The 18,977-nt window shown below is 46.8% G+C and overlaps 1 protein-coding gene and 1 long non-coding RNA gene across 3 annotated transcripts in view; one reads left to right on the forward strand and one right to left on the reverse strand.

Annotated features, from left to right (window-relative positions):
• rau (RA domain-containing protein rau) overlaps window positions 1-3,129 on the forward strand; it is a 77,370-nt gene extending 74,241 nt beyond the window's left edge. For both annotated transcript variants that reach the window (XM_050193579.3, XM_050193581.3), the window contains one exon: window positions 325-3,129. In XM_050193579.3, the coding sequence (XP_050049536.1) occupies window positions 325-468 (144 nt within the window). In that variant the 3' untranslated portion in view covers window positions 469-3,129. The remainder of the gene's footprint in view (window positions 1-324) is intronic.
• The window catches only part of LOC129380487 (uncharacterized), a 52,212-nt gene continuing 34,370 nt past the window's right edge, over window positions 1,136-18,977 (reverse strand). Inside the window, exon 3 of the long non-coding RNA XR_011891540.1 lies at window positions 1,136-1,625. This is a non-coding gene — a long non-coding RNA (uncharacterized lncRNA). The remainder of the gene's footprint in view (window positions 1,626-18,977) is intronic.

Below are 18,977 nucleotides of genomic sequence, written 5' to 3' on the forward strand. Positions count from 1 at the left end.
ACTGCACCTGCTTTATGACTGTGACAAAAGCCACGTCACTTTTTTCTTCCTCCATTTTGCGACTTACATTTTCTTGGCATGCTTATAACACTTCAGCATTCGCAGTCATAAAACCAGATCTTGCTGTTCTGTTGGAAGTAAATCTCTAACTTTCTTATGATACATGTATATGTTATTTCTTGGCAAATTTTATCTGTATATAATGTATGTTGAAATAGAGAATGGATAAATGAGAAGGGACGGCTTCAGGAAACTACCATCTACATTTCACTGGTCTTATTTAATAAAAATATGTGTAAATGTCTTTGTTTGGATTCATTGCAGCTACCTTGGACATGCCAAACAGACATGACTGGTCATCTCAACTTCCGCCTGAACGTCTCAAGGAACGAGTTAAGTCCAGCAGCTATTCATTCACCCACATTGAAGCCATCGTACAACAATTACGAGAACTGCTTTTACATCTGAAATGCAGTAGTGTGATGTGTGGTTATGAAAAAAAATGCACGCTCCTTCAATTCGGTGCCCTACATAAGATGTGTGCAAGCAGCAAATGTCCAATCATGTGCTTTTTCACCAAATGTGTGCTTGGCCAGCATTGTTGATCTTGTTGAAAGAGGCACAAGAAATTGTTTCATGTAGTCTATGGCACCTGTTCACAAGTCCAAAAGCCATGACAGACATTATTTCTGTACCAATGTGTGTCCATCATGCTGCAGAAAGAGCATTGGATATTCTCATTTTCCACACCTTTAACAAGTGCACATGCTCTGAGGTGCCAGATTTTCATACCGATATCTATGTGTAGGCACAAGGGCTGTCTCACATATAAATTGGTTTTCAAACTTAAACTCCGCTTCCTGAATATGTTTAGTGACAGAAGGGGACCGCTATTGTCTGAAAGGATGTAGCGGTATTCTTCATCTGAGCAATGCAGCTTTATTTTGCATTGAACAGCTTGAAATGTAGATGTGTGCAATTAATTCCCTGACAGCATGGTCTGCTGTTTAAAGGATATGTTCATTTTGCTTGTATAATATCATTGACCAAAGACATGCGCAAAGCATTCTGGTAAAAGGTTACATTCAACGATTCACTGGCACATTGCTCAGTGTAGCACTGAAAAGAATTGTCATTTGAACTTTTACGAATTTTTATTAACAAGTTGTACATAGGAGTCTTCCTGCTACAACATGGTCACATTGACATATATGCCAGTGAATGATGCATCCATAGAAATATTTGCTCACTGTTGCCAGAGCATTTATATAGTTTTTATCACATTCATGTAATATATCACACAGTGTCTTGATTGCTTTGTAGATAAATGAAAATTGCAAATAAGGGCTACACATTACTCAACCCACAGGTCATCATGTATGTCATCAGCGCCTAACATACTAGTCATGCAAGAAAGCGATAATAATGAAGGCTCGACACAGTGTGAAATTTCAACACTTTGTAACATGCTGTTGTATTCGCTTTCCAATAGTTTTTGTTCCAACAGATGCCAGAATGTGGCTCTCAAAAAAGATTTGGATATGTGTATTCCGTTTTGCTGTGGTCGTTCAGTTGCAGATTTTGTGTGATTGCAAGCTACATTTGTCAAACCTTTAATACAGAACCTGAAAACATTAAAAACAAGGAATTAGAAGGCTGTGTGCTTTCGTACAGATCAGCTTTTAATGCAAAGTAGTTGTGTGTTCTACTTTCCTTTTCTCATTTTTATTTGGCATGGTCATTGGCAGAGCACACAAAAAAAAAATGAAGCCCATGACAATTTCCTGTGTAAATTGGCATCCCAAGTACTGACATGGCAATGCTTCACTGGTCAGTGCTTCATTTGATGGCATTACTTTCCCCTCCCTAAACAAGTAGCAAACTCAGAAACTTTACCACATTTTTTCTCACCACAAAGTCTCCAAAGCTATGTACTTGACAGTGCAAAATGGGACACCTTTTTCATAATTTTTATGGATGATAACTGCCATGGCACTCTCCATCCAGTGGGGGTGAAGAGCAATGTGCCATCATCAACATAACCAGCACAGCTTCACTGTAAAATGTATGACTGAATTGGTACTTCTGCACATGCATGCAGCTTTCATGTTAATTGGCTATGAAGCTCAAGACAACTATTCCGGTGTTACTCATATTCATTTTCGCTACCCCTGTGAGTTTGAAGCCAAAAGTACACTAAGCATGGTTCAATTATTGAGTAGTCAGACCTCACTCAAGCCTGAGAATATGGGCATACTGGCCCTTCGAACTTTTCCCTCTTGCATATCACTGCAGTTTGGCCACACAAAACTTGCCTGCTTAATTTTGGCTCAGTTTGCATATTTTGTTGCAGCAGTTGTCTGCCTATTCACTGTTAAAAAAGAATGCACCTCTCCAGATAAGACACAGGAAGAACAAAGGTGCAGCCTCCGATATTTATAGGGTATCTCCATACGTGTGCAGGGTCGATTGGTGTGCACTATGTTCACACTTGAGTGATGGACCTCCTGGCACTGTGCCTCAACTATGAGAGAAAAAAAATCCTTTTATTGCATGTGACCGATTGAAATAGCATGTGCAGCCACTCTATGGCGTCACAGTCTCTCATGTGGTGTACTGCCTGCTACCAGAAAGATTTGTAATCTGCTCGAAGTGGCCTGTGCATGTGTGGACGATACGCAATACCATGAATATTGCTGTGTATTGTGTTTACATTTCACATGCAAGGATGCCATATCGGTGACCTTTACAGCACTTTGAAGAGCCACTTCTCGATGTTGTCCTGCAATCGCAGCAGCCATGTCACATGTTATCAGGACAATGTTCTTCGTATTTGCCACCTTAAAATCCAGCCCTGTACTCAGGGGCCAAAGTGGTCTTGATTTGTTTGTTGCATTGATGGCATTTTGGTATTGACTGTGTTTTCAGTGTCGTTACACGAACCTTACTCATCTGATGCTGTACAGGACAGGAATGTGAAGTATGAAGTTGAATATATATTGCAATGTTCTATTTAATTCTATTTTTGAGGCACATTACAATGACCAAAGCAGAGTATAGACTATTTTATTTCTGTACATACATATTATTGTAAAATACAGCAACAATAAAATTATTGTTTCTATGAAACTTGTATGACTTCTGTTTTCTGTACTCATGTGCTACATTTAAATGAAAACTAATGCTAGATCAAAGAAAGCTTCAGAAGTTTGTATTATATTTAAGTGTAAAATAAAAAGCAGAGTATGCATAAATTTTGTTCAAGTTGTAGGGCACAGAAAGAGATCACAGGGATCTGTGGAAATCTGGTAAGTTCCTGCAGAATATAGCATTTCATTGCTTGAAGAAGTGAAATGACTAAGCAAAGCTTACTCTCATTTTTTTAAATGTCACCCGCATTAATTTTTGTTACCAATTTCAATCGCTGTCGCTTGTTTCAATATTCCTAGGCATGCTCTGTTACAGTCGGTTGGAATTCCCAGAGCTAGAAAATAGGCAAACCCGTACTCGAGCGTTCATCCGCATAGAAGATTGAAATTTGGATGAGCTGGTATTTCTTCGTAGTGAAACAATTGCCGTCCGGGTTCCTGTGCGCCGTCTCACAATGTAGTCACCAACCAGTGGTATTGATCGTGCTAAGAGCCTCTAGCTTTCCCATGCACCGGGGAAAAAAAAAGGAGAACCATTCGGCTTCCTTGATGCTGAGGGCCATCCTAACCTGCAGGTAGCGTTACCAAAAGCAGCCGAGCGCCTAACGCTTTCCACGGCGCCCGCTCGCATCTCGGGCTAATGATACCACCTTACGGAGGCGACTGAGAGGAGATGGAGGAACAGAACGAGGACATGGCTGGACACGTAGAGCGACAGCACAGAGGACCTTATTCCTTCCACCAGAGCCTGCAGGCATAGTCGGCAGGTGGCATCACGAATGCCGTCACACCAAAGGCCCCTCCAGACGTTTCCGCGGCCATGGCACATGGATGGTAGGGCTTAGTCGCATCAAGCCGATAGCTTCGTTTTTGTACACAGGTATACAAACTCGTTAATTTATGCTGGAAATCCTACCCGACAAGGTTCCTTATTAGCGTCATGCCTTTGGTGACTGCGGTTTTGGCAGTCGGTGATGCCCGTATTACATATACTTACAGCGCCATAGGCCTGGATTGCTGGCGACAGGTCATGCACCCCAGCTCCGTCTTAAACATCGAAGAAGACCCGCCGTGGTTGCTCGGTGGCTATGGTGTTGGGCTGCTGAGCACGAGGTCGCGGGATCGAATCCCGGCCACGGCGGCCGCATTTCCATGGGGGCGATATGCGAAAACACCCGTGTACATAGATTTAGGTGCACGTTAAAGAACCTTAGGTGGTCGAAATTTCCGGAGTCCTCCACTACGGCGTGCCTCATAATCAGAAACTGGTTTTGGCACGGAAAACCCCATAATTTTTTTTAAAACATCGAGGAAGGAAATAAACACGGTCCTAAAGCATTTTCTAAACGATTCTGCACAGGACCACAACTTTGCTAGAAGAGGGAACTCCAAGTACTGCAAGTTTTATTGAAATAAAGAGCAACAACTGCACGGCACACCACGCTGTCATATCTTGATTTCACCAGCCGAGAGAGGAAGGGGAACAGTTATCATCTTTGCCTATGCCTCCGCCCTGTTGTCAGACTAAACTTCGCACGCAACAGCCGGGTCACATCAGGGAGGAGCTGTGCGCCGATCTTCCAAGTTACAATTCTTCCAAGTGAGAGTTTGTAGAAACACGACTGCCTCTAACTTTTGAATACAAACATACACACTGCAGTCAATGAAAATTTAATTATTCAATTTTAGTTAATTGGGCTGCTGACAGCAATAATTATCATCTCACTTTGTGTCCCCCTGGCTATATACCTTATTTGCACAGGTGGCCTTCACGTGCCTCCCAGTGCCTAACTTTAAGAGAACCATAAAGCTTATAATTTTGAACAGCCGATAGAATGGGACACTGCACCAGGAGCACAAATATTCAAATCTCTACAGTCACTGTAGCGCAGTCCTAAAGCATGGTCAAGTGGATTAGAAGGACTGGAAGTCGGGCGAGTTGGTAGGAATTCATGTTTCTACTGCGCGAAGAAAAACGGGTGCAACGGAAGATTGAAGCACACAACACATGCGCAGTTATTCGCAGTTTATTCTGGAAGGTGCTACAAATAAACACTTGACCGAGGTACGCGTTTCTTCATAAATATTTTTCGGCGGAACGAATGGGAAAAAATGGCATGTGTGACAAAATATTTTCCATACGTCGGCATTCAATGTATCGTGCTGCACAGATACAAAAACTGATATGCGAGTGCTATTGACGGTTGGCTTATGCATTCTTCTTTTAGTTTTCTAATACAAAACGTTTCCGCTATCCCACGCTTCAGTTGTTCCCTTACCCTTGTGAGGGTCCGAGCGCTGGGAAACCTTGAGGTGCATCCGCACTCTCGGCAGTGTACCGCCAGGTGTGACATAGGTGCGTTTTACAGCGAAAGCTATATATGATTGACCTTCCGTAGTTTTTTCGGCATCCGGCAACAGAACCGGACTTAGCGATTCCTAACAAACCCATATGGGTGCAGTGCGGCGGCGCAGATGTCAAAGGCGGAACAGATTAGAACGCTCGCCGTGAACAATAGCGTGACTTCAAGGTTATCCCAGTATATAAGCAGGAGAGGTATCGGCGCTAAAAACAGCTGCGTTATCGGTGGGGAGGAGACATATGGTTCGTACACCCGAAGAACAACATGCGTACGAGGAGCGCCGGAGGGAACTGCAACGAGAATGTAAACGGCGCCGGCGCGAAACGACCACCGACAAAGAACTTTCCCGCGATGCTGAACGAAAACGACAATCGCGAACCCGGGCACCTCCGAACGAGCAACTACGGCAGACTCGCAAAAAATCACAACCATTCCACTCTGTGAGGATGGAATGGCAGCGAAAGCACTTTGCTTTTCGTTTGAGAGTTTTGACTATCGCCAGCTTTCGCTGCCATTCCATCTTCACAAAGCGGAATGGTTGTCAATTTTTCAGGGACAGTTCATGTTCTAGAAGGCATGTCTTGACGCACCTTCCACATTACCCTACGCAAGATTTTCGGCACGACAAGGGTACCTGGTAAACGATACCAAATACGGTAACGATAACGGCACGACCAGGGTATCTGCATTACAAGAAACGTAGGAACAAGTGTGCTTCACTGGCATACGCCTTGACGTGCGGAATAAGTATTTCCGCTCCTTTGTCCTACCTGCGTGCAGGCTTTTGAAAGTTTTTCGGAGACGAGAGTGCAGTTTACACTCCGTATCGCTAGCCTACATTCTTTTGTCCATGCGATAATGGGTGCACCTCTGGAAAGTTGCTTTTCCCTAGCCTGATAATCTGCTCAGAGAACGTCCCCTACAGTCTTGTTATTATCAGCGTTTGTAACATACTAATAGCAAGCGTCAAGGTTAATAAGTTGCGCAAACCATCGAACAACACACGAAAAAGATCGCTTACATTATGTGCACCTGTTATTACAGGGGCTAAATGATATAGCCTTGCGGTACGGGCTGCAAACTGTATTTTCGGCCCCAGAAAAACTTTCAAAAGCCTGCACCCAGGCGTGAAAAAGGGGCGAAACTGCTTCTTCCGCACGTCAAGGTGTATGCCAAGTGAAGCACGCTTATGTTCTTCCGTTCCTTGTAATGCAGGCATAGCTTGACGGATACCCTTGTCCTGCCGGAAATATTACGTGTGGCAAAGTATAACGTGCGTCAATGCCTCCGAGAACATCAACTGTCCCTGAAAAACGCAGCTCTGTCCCAAATTGCTGTACATTTTCCGAGAGTGCGGATGCACCCCCAACGTTTTAGGGAGCACGGACCCTAACAAGAAGAGAACAATTGAACTGCAAGATAACAGAAGCGTTTTATATTAGAGAATTAGAAAGAATCCATAAGCCAACCGTCAATAGCCCTCACAGATTAGGAGTTTCCGTGACTCTGTAGCACGGTATCTTGACTGCCGATACATGAAAAATATTGTTTTTTGACGTATAGTAATTTCTTGTTAGCCCGTCCCTTCCGCCTTAGATATGATGGTGCATGTACCTTTGTCAAATATTTGTTTGTAGCAACTTTCAAAATAAAACAGTGTGAATCTGAGCATGTGGTGTGTGCTTACTCCGTTGTCCCCGTTTTCTTTTTCGCGCAGTAAAAACATGGTCAAGTGGACAGGACCTGGTCTTTCCGGGGACAAACGCACGTCTTTTTTATTGAACTAAAAGGGTCACTTGATACTGTAAGAGTTGGGGTCGGGCATGAATAAGTGGTACCTGGCCCATGCCGTCGTCCGACTCATCCACACTAAGGACGTTGTTGAAGGGAGGGGCTTGTTCTCATCGAAAACGAGTAATATGCGATTTATTTACAAAATCTACATGAAAGGTGGAGAACGTTACATTTCATCAGTCTAGCATGACTGAAAAAGAAAGCACACCGAACAGCCGGAAACGGCTGCTCAAAAACCCTCTGTCCTCCCTAGATCCCTAGGTGAGGGAAAACTACCGTTCAACCTGCGTCCAATGGGAGCGTCCAAGTCATCGTAGTCGACCAGCCTTTGAGGGGGAGGATTCACACACTCACTTCCGAACTTTGGTTTCACTGAACACACCGAGGTGAGAGGGTTCTCGTAGACGGGTTGATACGCTTGACCCAAGCAGGCGCCTCTTGATGTCAGAGCTGACCGCGCAGTTAGACGCCGCGTCGGTCCGTTGACTGTGACGATTTCTGGGGCCCGTGAGAAAGCACCGCAAAACACCCTTTTCGAGGAGTTCCCTTGCTCCAAGTAGACCGTGAAGGCGAACGAACTAACTAACAATACTCGGTCCACCGAACGTGGCTAGACTTGCCGGCACCGTTGGGCTGTTGAGGCGGCGCATTGTTGTCCTTACAAAGCGAATCGCCGCAGCGGGCTGGGAAGGGTTCGGAGGTCGCTTCTCCGAAGATCGCCAGCGCCCTCAGGCCGATTGTAACAGTGCCAATGGACGAAGTCAGCTACTACTTCGTGCAGGCATATTAAAGTTATTATTGTGATAGAAATTATATTGAAACTCCAGGTGCATCTCTACCGTCGTCTTCACCGTCGTCGTGATGTTCTGTATAAAGTCCAAGGGCGATAACATCGTCGCTGCGCGCAGCATACTGTATGTGCGAGTGAAAGCGTGCGAGGGTGAGCCGACGATGACGGCTCAATCAGGCGCGCAAGGGAGGAAAGCGAGGAGGAAGCATGCCGTCTTCCGTCGCGCGCAAAGGCACCAGGAAGGGAGGCGAGGGAGAAGGGACGTTCTACTCCGGCGGCTGCTGCGTAATCTGCGGTCGCGCGGGCCCTATCTTGAAAGCAATCTGCAGTGGGGGCAGAGTGCACCGAGTGCTGATAGCTTCGTGGGCACTGTGTTTTCGCCACTTCTCCTTTAAGCGAGAGGCAGCACGAAGGTCAATTCGCTCGCTTCTGCTGCCGCGCTTCCTAATTCCATGCGTTCTGACAGCGAGTTTCCGCGGTCACCGAGTGAGATGAATTCATGTTAGCGTGTGCGCAAGTGATACTATGCTTGTTAATTTAGTTAGTAAGCGAATGTGCGCAAGTTTATACGGCCGATAATCTACTATCCTTACTAGCTGTCTACCAATTTGCTATCACAATCGATGCTCCGTCTTTCGGGCGAAACTGCAACTTTTTCTGTTCAAATGTGTTCTAAGAGTATCATAGTAGTATCATGGCGTATCATATCATTGTGTCGTAGTTGACCAGGGACGTATTATGAAAACAGTACGTGCCGACTAAGAAAAGGAAGGTGTTCTTTTTCGTTCTGTACCCATAGCCATGCTTACGGTGTGCCGGCCACCCCTAGTTCACATGGTCTCTCCCGTGCATCTGAATCTAGCCGGCAAGCCATCTGGGCGGCGTCACGCATTGCGCGCTGTATTACTTACAATAAAATTGCTGTTAAATAGAGAAGTTCGTTTCTTTTACCTCTCTTGAGTCAGTGAGGTGCCCTTGCACAAGCACCACTCGACACAAATGAGTGCGCATATTCTTTCTTTATTCTGTATTCAGACATATCTCCGCCTAGCCCGAAAGCGTTACAGCATGGGGGTTACAAAAATGAAAAGAATACATCTTGATTCACACTGCACACCTGTTCACATGACAGTCGATTCCACTAAGCGATAGTTTTAACAAAAAGAATTGGCATACAGGCTCGTCCTAGCCCGGCATTCTCTAATTTTGCACTGGTGGTCAGTGCGTGCCGATATATAGTTTGGCGGTTTTAAGTACAGTCGTGCTCATAAATTTGGAGACCATGCGAGCCCTTGGCCGTGTAAATGGCCGTGTGCATGCGCGCGCCGTCTAGCGGCTCGATGCCTGCTGTCGAGAGTGTCGCAGCGCGCTGCGCGTCCATCCTATCTCGCTGGCCTGCTCGTTCCCTTGCTGCGCACCCGCGAGCGCGCCGTTCACAGGAATTTACGACTGCCGCCGCCAGTAGTGTTGTTCGCGAAACAGCGGCGCGGCATCTTCGATCACCTTGGTCCGATCTCGGCGCGGTTGTCGATGCGCTCAATCTCGGTGCCGTTTTCGACGGTCTCGACGCGCTCTCTTCAGTTGCTGCAACGTCACAAAGTGGTAGTATGCAAAATTTGTGAGAACGGGTGTGAGAGTGCAGCCAAACAGCAGGCGGTGAACCATTCGTGCCATGCGAAGCCGGTCTCGTAGCGAGCGGATTACCGCTCGAACTTCACATCTCTAGTCGCGTTCTGCTCATAGCAGACGACGTGCTCGTAATAAAAATGATGGACAAGAACCTGTCGTCATTTTGACGTCACCAAAAACAACGACAACATCCCCGGACGTTTGTCGTCCGGGGAGTTCACTGCTTGCCGATTGGCAGCTCTCTCCCTCCCTTGTCAGAAATTTTACACACTGCAACTTTGTGACGTTGCAGCAGCTGGACACAACGCGAAACGAACAAAGATTTCCGATCGCGCCCCTGGTGGCAACGAACGCAAATTACGATAATCCATGGAGGAAGGAAACTGAGGAGAGGCCCTACCCCCTCCGCGCGCCAGGAGAAAAGTGTGGAGGAAGTGACGTAGTAGGTTCTCCTCTTTTTTGCTGATTTTTTATACCTCTGCCGTAGCGGCCACGCCTTTCGGGCCTTGATGGCGGCTCTGTTTTGGTTCTGTGCGCTCACACGTGTTGCTCCATAGGTTTCGTACCGTGGCAAAGGCGCCGTGCGGGCAGGTTTGCGTTGGTCTCCGTGTTTTGTTGCGCTGCGTTATCTGGACCGTGCTCTCCCGGATGTTGCTGTGGCCAGGTGGGACAGGAGGAACTAAAGTTCGTGAAATGAACGCGCATGCAACGCTGTACGCAATGTACCGCGCCACGGCAACGGACGAAGGAATATCCGCGGGAAATTTTGCCCTCTTTGGCGGTATCATGCTAACGTGCTAACGATTGTTTAGTATTGCTGCGGAGCGCGCGGGCCCTAGCAGCACGGTTGCGCGCAGCGCGGCGTGGTTTCGCGAGAAATGTAAACGAGAGGAGAGCTGGCCCGATAGGCGGAGAAACGCCATGAGCAACGCCAACTTCCAGCTTCACTTTAGCTTCACAAAGAGTGACGTCAGGGCCTCTCCTGAGTTTCCTTCCTCCGTGTGCCTGCGCGCCGGTGCGCAGCGAGCGAGCACGCAGGCCAGCGAGATAGGATGGACGCGCATGCGCACTACGATACTCTCGACAGCAGGCACCGACCCGCCAGACGGCGCGCGCATGCACGCCGCCACGGGCTCGCATGGTCTCCAAATTTATGAACGCGACTGTACATTTCCCTATCAATTCCAGTTTTGTTATGATAGAGAGATAATTTAATTGAAAGAAGGCAGAGAGGTCGGCCTGAGCTAAGGCGCTCTAGCCTGCTACTCTGCACAGGGGGAGGGAGAACGGGGACATAAACGTGTGATGAGGGATGATGATGACATAGCAAGAGGGATGCGCAAAGGTGAAAACAAGTTCAACACTCTGATGATAAACATTCACAAATGTCATCCATGAAGCCACTATCAGGTTTCGTATCAAGTCTGTAGTCACCAATTCAAGTGAACTTAAAAATAGAGACGCTAGGACGAAGCTGGTGTGTGGGCCTCCCCTGCGTGAACAGCACCAGCGCCAAACAAAATCTTTATAGCATATAAAGAGCTGCGATAAGCGGCTCTAGCACGGCGAGCACTTGTAGGGCACTTTAGCGGCCGGAGTCTCGAGACCACCGAGAATCACGCGCATTGACTCTACTAGGTGCATCAGCATTTTTTGTACTCTCCTTCTCATTGTGTTCATCTCCTTGCTTGCCCGTAGTGTCACGGTTTCATTGGCCCTATAATTCTTGGCTTCATGGCGCAGAGGACCACTAGTGCCCGCTGGCATGACCGTGGGCCTAGAGGGAAGCAAAGGCCATTGCGTGTCTGTATCAGCCGGTGGAGGTGAATGTTTGCCGCGTGCTCTCGTCGACCTTGAATTATCAGTAGACGCCGTTACCGTCCTCGATGCACGCACAGGCAGAGGTGGTCGTGGTACCTGTGCCAAGCTAGGTAGTTCTCCTGAAATGGTTTTGTGATCTTCTGTCGCGAGCGTTGGTCACTTTGGCGAACAGATTGAGCAGCCTCTTTACGTGAAGATTGGCCTCTTGTCATGTTTCGAAGAATACGAACCTCTTGTTTCATCTTCGGGCATTCCTTCGAAGTCGCTTCGTGAGAGCCAGTACAGTTGGGACATTTAAATGAGGACGCCTTACAGTCGGTGGTATCATGCTCTCCGCCGCAACGCGAGCAGGTGGCTTTGCTTCTACAAACAGCGCTCACGTGTCCTATCTTGTGACATTACCGGCACTGAATAGGCCTCGGAACGAATGGTCGTACTCGGTGTATAACGTAGCCCACTTTGACAGACGCTGGTAATGTCGAAGAAGCAAATATTAACTTGATACATCGGGAGTGCTCCAAGCAGTGAATCTCAAGAATGCGCACCGATGACCTCAAAAGACTCTTGAGGTCCGCATGCTCGATTTCAAGCTCCCCGTCGGAAATCACTCCAGCTGTTGTCTCCTTCCCGTAAGTAATAAAGGAGCGGACGGGGATTGCGCTTAACTGTGGAATGGTCTTTAACTTCTCAAGTATTGCGGAATTTGGCACATCTATTGTCAGGATGTTCTTGCGAGCGTTTATCCTGATCTCGTTAATTTGCCCAGGGGCCACACTTTCAAAATATTCGGTTAGAAACTGCCTGCTGAGGGAGTTCATTGCTGTGTGACGTCGAGAGCGGCACTTAAGAAACCATGAAGGATTCTTGCTCACTCTGATGCGATGAAGTCGCCTCAGTGGACATACGGCGAATCGTCTTCACACGGCGGCCCATGACTACGGTGTACTCGCTGTCAGAGTCCATGGCTTCTGGCGTTGGGCTCTCCCAGGAAGCGAGCTGGTCCGAGCTTCCAAAGGCACGTCGTCCAAAAATGGGCGATGAAGTAGACGACTGACCTTGTTCAGGTGGTCGTGGGAACATCTTCTTGCTCATCCTTGATGAAATGACTATCACGAAAATGGCAAGAACGTAAAAAAATGCATAACAGCGAGAGGCCCAGAGCACCAGTGAGCTCTGGGCACTTTCTCTTTCTGCTATGATAGATTTCATACAGAAGCTTTAGCCGCAGTTTCTTTCGGCGAGACGATAGGGATTCCAAGTTGAGCTCTTTTTTCATTGCTGTGCAACTGTACTTCCTCCCGTACCTACCCGAGACGAACCTGGCTGCTCTGTGTTGTATTTTTTCTAGTTTATTTATAAGACATATCTGTGACGGGTCCCAAAGGGTACAAGCATGTTCCAAAATAGGTCGTATACAAGTTAGGTACGCCGTGCTTCTAAGGTTAGAATTTGCACATTTTAAATTTCTTTGAATGTAATTCAAAGCAACTGCCGCTTTGCCAACCACGTAGTCCACATGTTCCCGCCAAGAGCAGTCGCCCGACAGCATCATGCCCAAATATTTAGTCGTGAATTTCATACTTAAAATATTCATTATGCAGTAGCTGGCATCGATTACATTTTTCTTCTTAGTAAACCGCATATGGACGCACTTCCCCGTATTCAAATTCATTTTCCACTTAGAGCACCATTCGCAAATACGTTCTAGGTCGGCCTGCAGTTTGAGAACATCATGTTCATTATCAATGTTTCTATACACAATACAGTAATCCGCGAAGAGCCGCATGTTAGAGTCGATACCTAAGTTAATGTCATTAATATATATAAGAAAAAGAAGAGGCCCCAGAACAGATCCTTGCGGGACGCCTTATGTGACCTCAAGATAATCTGAATTAGTACCATTCAGGACAACACGTTGACGGTGACTTGACAAATAGCTTTTTATCTAGCTAAAAACACTAGAATCTATATTTAACATTCGAAGTTTATGAAGTAGGAAAGAATGGCAAACAGTATCAAATGTTTTGCGGAAGTCCAGAAATATGCAGTCTATTTGCCCATCCAAATCAACTACAGACGCTAGGTCATCATAAAATTCAATCAGTTGTGTCGTAGATGAAAACCCCTTGCGAAATCCGTGTTGTCTGTTCGTAAGCAACGCGTTGTCCATTAGATGTTTCATGATAGTCTTATATATTATGTATTCCATGATCTTGCACGAAATCGAAGTAAGTGAGATAGATCTATAATTAGTAACTTCTTTTTGAGAGCCTCCTTTGTGAACTGGGACTACATTTGCTATTTTCCAGTCCTGTGGCATCTGACCAGTAGTTAATGACTTGTGAAAAATTAAGTAAAGGTAAAGCGAGACTGCGTGAGCACGCTGTTTTAAAATTATTGGAGAGATACCATCAGGACCGATATCCTTACTTTCATCAAGGTTCTTTAGCAAAGATTAAGTGCCGCTAACGCTAATTAAGTTTGATTGGTTGCATAAGAGGAACGTTGCTATTGGATGATTGTGGGCTGCATGCAGATTGAGAAAGAAAGACTGATTGGAAGTATCTGTTTAGGCGTGTCACCTTTTCTGCATCGTCAGACAGAGTGCGTTCATTGTAAATAATTTCATTTATTCCAACAGGATCAGACCCACATCCCTTCAAATATTGCCAAAATGGTTTAGGATTTGTTTTCATTTTGTCATTTAATCGTTTAAGATACTGTTGTTTTGCTTTTTTCAACAGGCCTTTGTATTCGCCTGTTAATTCTTGTAGACTTTTAAAACACGTGTGTGTTTTTGTTCTTTTATATCTTCGAAACACATGCCTTGGTTTTTTTAACTAGCCTCAATACACGAAAGGTGATCCATGGTTTTTTACGCTTTTGGAGTCTAGCCGATTCAATACCTGGTATGAACTTCTCTGTAAGGTCAAACAGCTTTTTTCTAAATGTTCTCCACAAATATTCTACTTCGTGATCCTCCTGCAAGGCATTCAAAAACAGGAAGAAAATGAAGAAGTTTATCAGAAATTGATGAATAATCGCCCCTTTTGCAAAGAAGAAAACTCTTCTACTGATGCACCTTTTCGTGCGCTGTACTTTCGTTTTAATCCCTGCAACCACAACCCGATGATCACTATTACCTGGAATGATATCAACATTACCAACTAAATTTGGTGAATTACGAAGGAGAAGCTCTAGGGTACTATTAATTCGAGTGGGTTCGAGGACATACTAAAAAAAACTATCAACCAGGTTTCTCGTTTCTAGATTAGCCCGGTTTGCATTCATTAACTCTCATGTGCCGTTTTCCCACTTTAGGTCTGGCAAGTTAAAATCACCCACAAGCAATATTATTTGGCCAGATGCCCCCGAAACGATATCGTACAGCATTTCCATAACACGGAAATCCGTGCTTGGTGATCGATAAAACGCTCCAGTGACAAAAGAAAGATTGTTAGCCAGTGTAACTGTGCACCAAACCGACTCGACCGAGTCATAACCGATGTTCAGCATCGAAGACGAAAAGGACGAATGAACTCATAGAAAAACACCACCGCCATGACCCGGCCCGTCGTTGCGATAAGCAGTATAGCTGTAGGGGAACACCTCGCTATCAGTGATGGATGGGTTAAGCCAGGATTCAGTACCAAACACTATATCTGCCATTATTGACTCAACCAATCCAGCAAACTCATCTATCTTGTTGACTATAATACGGCAATTTACCGCCGCAATAACTAAATCACGATAAACACTGCAAATATCATTTGTATGACACCGTTTTGACAGGGCAGCAACTTCTTCATTCTCATCGTTCCATGTAAACGCTCTGCCATTTATGATCAGTTTATCGGCCTTCAACTTAACTTGGTTTTTCTTATCCGCCTTCTTTACTTTTCCGTATTCCCAAGGTTTCTTTCGCACTGCTCGAGTTTCAAATGAAAAGTCCTGCTCTACACTGTAAGAGGAGCCCTTAAACTTGCTTACATTTTTCAAAACGGCCATTTTTTCTTTATCGGATGAAAAATTTGCATTTATGGGTCTTTTCTTCCGTTCATAAAAGCGACCAACCCGATGTTCCCTTTGAACCGACTGCAGTTCGATTCCCAAATTAGTAGCGCAGATACCCTTAACCAAGGCTTCAGCTTGTTCCCACGTTTCGGATCGATCACTGTCATCTATCCAGTAAAACACTAGGTTCAATCTACGGCTTCTGTTTTCAAGGTCTACATTTTTCTTTTGCAAAATTCTTACTTGATGACTTAGATCCCTAATTACAGCTGTTTGTTCTTGTACTAGCTTCATAACGTTACCTATCTGGTCTTGGGTGTTGTCAAGCTTGCTGTCCATTTCAGCCATTTTGGCATCATGACTAGTTATCCTGGCATCAATGTTATTTAACTTATTTATAATAGTATCCTGTAATTTCTTCAAGAATCCATTTCGCCTTTATGAAAAGGCCCAGGGCTCAATGTCGCCGGAAAGTAGCAAGAGCAGAACGAGCCATAATACTCAGTTCACAACGAAACGAAAACGTCTATTACGTCTAGTGCACTGTACTCGCGCTGTACGTGCAACACTCGCCCGCGTGGGAGGAGCCGGCAACGCCATGACTGCTTTAGAAGTTTCAATTAGGTGAACAGTACTAACCTGCAGAAACAACAGTGGCGTGAGGTGCATGTCCGCAAGCGTGCCAGCTCTAAATCCCACGAAGCCAAGGTGACGCGCAGCTATATAAGCTAGTCCCGGGTCACGTGGTTCACAACGCTCGACGAGCCTGCCATCGACGTCATGGTCGAAGAAACCGTCCCCGTGAGCCCTGCAGCGTTCTTCGTACAGAGATGAGTTTGCGTCGATTGTCGATATGTGCCATGATGGGTCAAAAGACTGCTCGGGGTAGCACGGATTAACCGCACGCCCACCAAGCGGTCGATGTGCGATCACCGCCCAGGAAGCATGCACCGAAAACCTGCAGAAACAACAGTGGCGTGAGCTGCCTGTCGGCAAGCGTGCCGGCTCTAAAGCGTGCGCCTGGTTGCGTGATCGTGGCATATTCGCGACCACTGCAAGCTTGATGCCCGTGTGCCAGGTAAACAATGCTTAGAAAATCGTACCGCGAACATTTTAGGAGCACGAAAGCTAGCAAAACGCGTTTCCTCGGAGCTTCGCTAGTTACCTGGGTTGGGATTAATAAAGGGAATATGAGACATCCACCCAAACGTAGCAATTGCTACAAAAGGAACCCAGACGGATTCCTCGAAAGAAAAGCCGTTGCAGTTGAAGAAAAATTCGTCCTCGTCCGGGACTCGAACCCAGGACCACCGCCTTTCCGGAGCAGCCGCTGTACATCTGAGCTAACCATTACTGCTCCCCACCTTGCGGGTTTCTGCAGAACTATTACGTCAAACTGGACTGGGATGCACGCCGCATGGTACAAGGGGAGACCTCTGATTGTTGTCACCTGATTGATACCTTAATAGAGTTCAAGACTAGACATACAATATTAACACGTTGCAAGTATGTTACGTATCGACAATGAGCAAAGGAAAAATCAGACATCCACCTACACTGCCTTTGCTTCGTGTTGTCGACAAATTCGACTTCGCCCTGCCCTCTGGTAGCCGCCTGGCTAGCTCAGATGGTAGAGCGGCTGCCCCGGAAAGGCGGTGGTCCCGGGTTCGAGTCCCGGACCAGGACGAATTTTTCTTCAACTCTGAGGCTTTTCTTTAGAGGAACCCGTTCGGGTTTCCTTTGTAGCAGTTGCTACGAATAGGTGGATGTCTAATTTTTCCTTTGCTCATTTTTCCTTTTTCCTTTGCTCATTACTTCTCTCCACCTTGCGGGTTTCCACAGAACTACTACGTCAAGCGTATCGACAATGTTCGGATTTGACTCGCCATATATGTTGAACGCGGGCAGAGCTGTGGAAACGCCTCTAGGCCCGTCGCCGTTCGGTATCGCGGCTATATCGAAGCTCAAAGCTTAGTAACGACATGCTAAGTTTCCCAATCCCAAAAACTTGTTGACACCTCTCAGGAAAATGCGAAAACTTGCCACTCATTGTCAACAGCACGTTGGCCATGCCCCCTCCAGCGCGATCCCACATTCCAGCATGGCGCCGTAGGATAGACGACGCTGTGATCGCAAAATGGCGGCGCTCTCAAATTTTCGCCGTCGTCATCGCCATCGCCGAGATGTTCCGTGAAAAGTCCAAGCGCGATAAGATCATATCGCGCCCCACGGCGCCGTATGCTGTAGCTACGAAGGAAAGCTTGAGAGGGTGAGCTAAGAGTAGTGGCTTGATGCGCGTTATCTTCCCGCTCGCTTGTGCGCGCGAAAGGCGGTGGGGTTGGGGGAATCGCGCAGGCTAAGGGGAGGGGGAAGGAAGGCAGGGGAGTGGGCGTAGCGCGGCGGTTGCTGCGCGTGGCGCGGATGAGCGCGGCCGCGTGCGCCCTATCTTGGAGGTAATCTGCGGAGGGTACAAAGTTTACGCGAGTCGAGATGGCTTCGTGTACGCTGTGTTCTCGCGCGCATAGATTTGGAGGTCGCGTAATCTCAAGTTTCAGAGGTACGTTGAAGCTAGAGGCAGCGTTCGCTAGCAGATCTGTTCGTATTTAGACGGTCGATAAAGCTGCTACAACTTTCCTACGTGTAGCTGTCTAATAATTTGCTATCGCTATCGATGTTTCGCCTTTCGGGCGAAACTGCGACTTCTTTTTATGGGGCCCCTGGGAGGTGGGGACCCGGGGCTGACCCTTTAGCCCATAGGTTAATTCGGCCCTGCACACGCGGGTGCATTGGCTGCAGGCCCTTCTCTCCGGCTTCGCTTCCTACCAGGACGATCCAGAACCGAGACAACTGTTCGTTGTCGATTTTCTTGGTGCAGGTATTGCAATCTCTTTTGCTCGCGGGATCGAAATGACCGTCAGTGCCGCCCCTGACGATAGAGTGACGCAAAGGAAACCATCGAGCCCGTTCTTTGCTGTTATCGCTACAGCCACAGAGGTGGTGCTCGAGACTGCACTAGCACCTCTAGACGACCGGCCGCTTTCAGACCACACGATCCTGGAATTCGCACCATATTGACACGTGTACTTATCTGGCGACCACGTTTCGCCACCTAACAAATGTAATCGCACAGCGCGGGACGCGCTTGCATGTATCCGAAGTTTCTGGAATGTTATCGATGCTTCTACCCGGCTGTCTGTTGTCGCCGAACGTTGTGTTATCTGATTTCATCGTGTGACGCGAATGGTGTAGAACATTGTGGAAGGCGCGCGGGTCCGAACGATTAGTCTGGAACATTCGACGCCTGCTGTATAAAAGCCGACGCGCTTGCCTCGCTGATCAGATTTCCGACGATCGCCGACTGTGTTCGCCGCTTTCGTTGTGCTATAAGTGTAGCCTGTTTTGTGGGCACAAGTTCGC

This window comes from Dermacentor andersoni, chromosome 1 (genome assembly GCF_023375885.2).
Source record: "Dermacentor andersoni chromosome 1, qqDerAnde1_hic_scaffold, whole genome shotgun sequence".
NCBI classification, from domain to species: Eukaryota; Metazoa; Arthropoda; class Arachnida; order Ixodida; family Ixodidae; genus Dermacentor; species Dermacentor andersoni.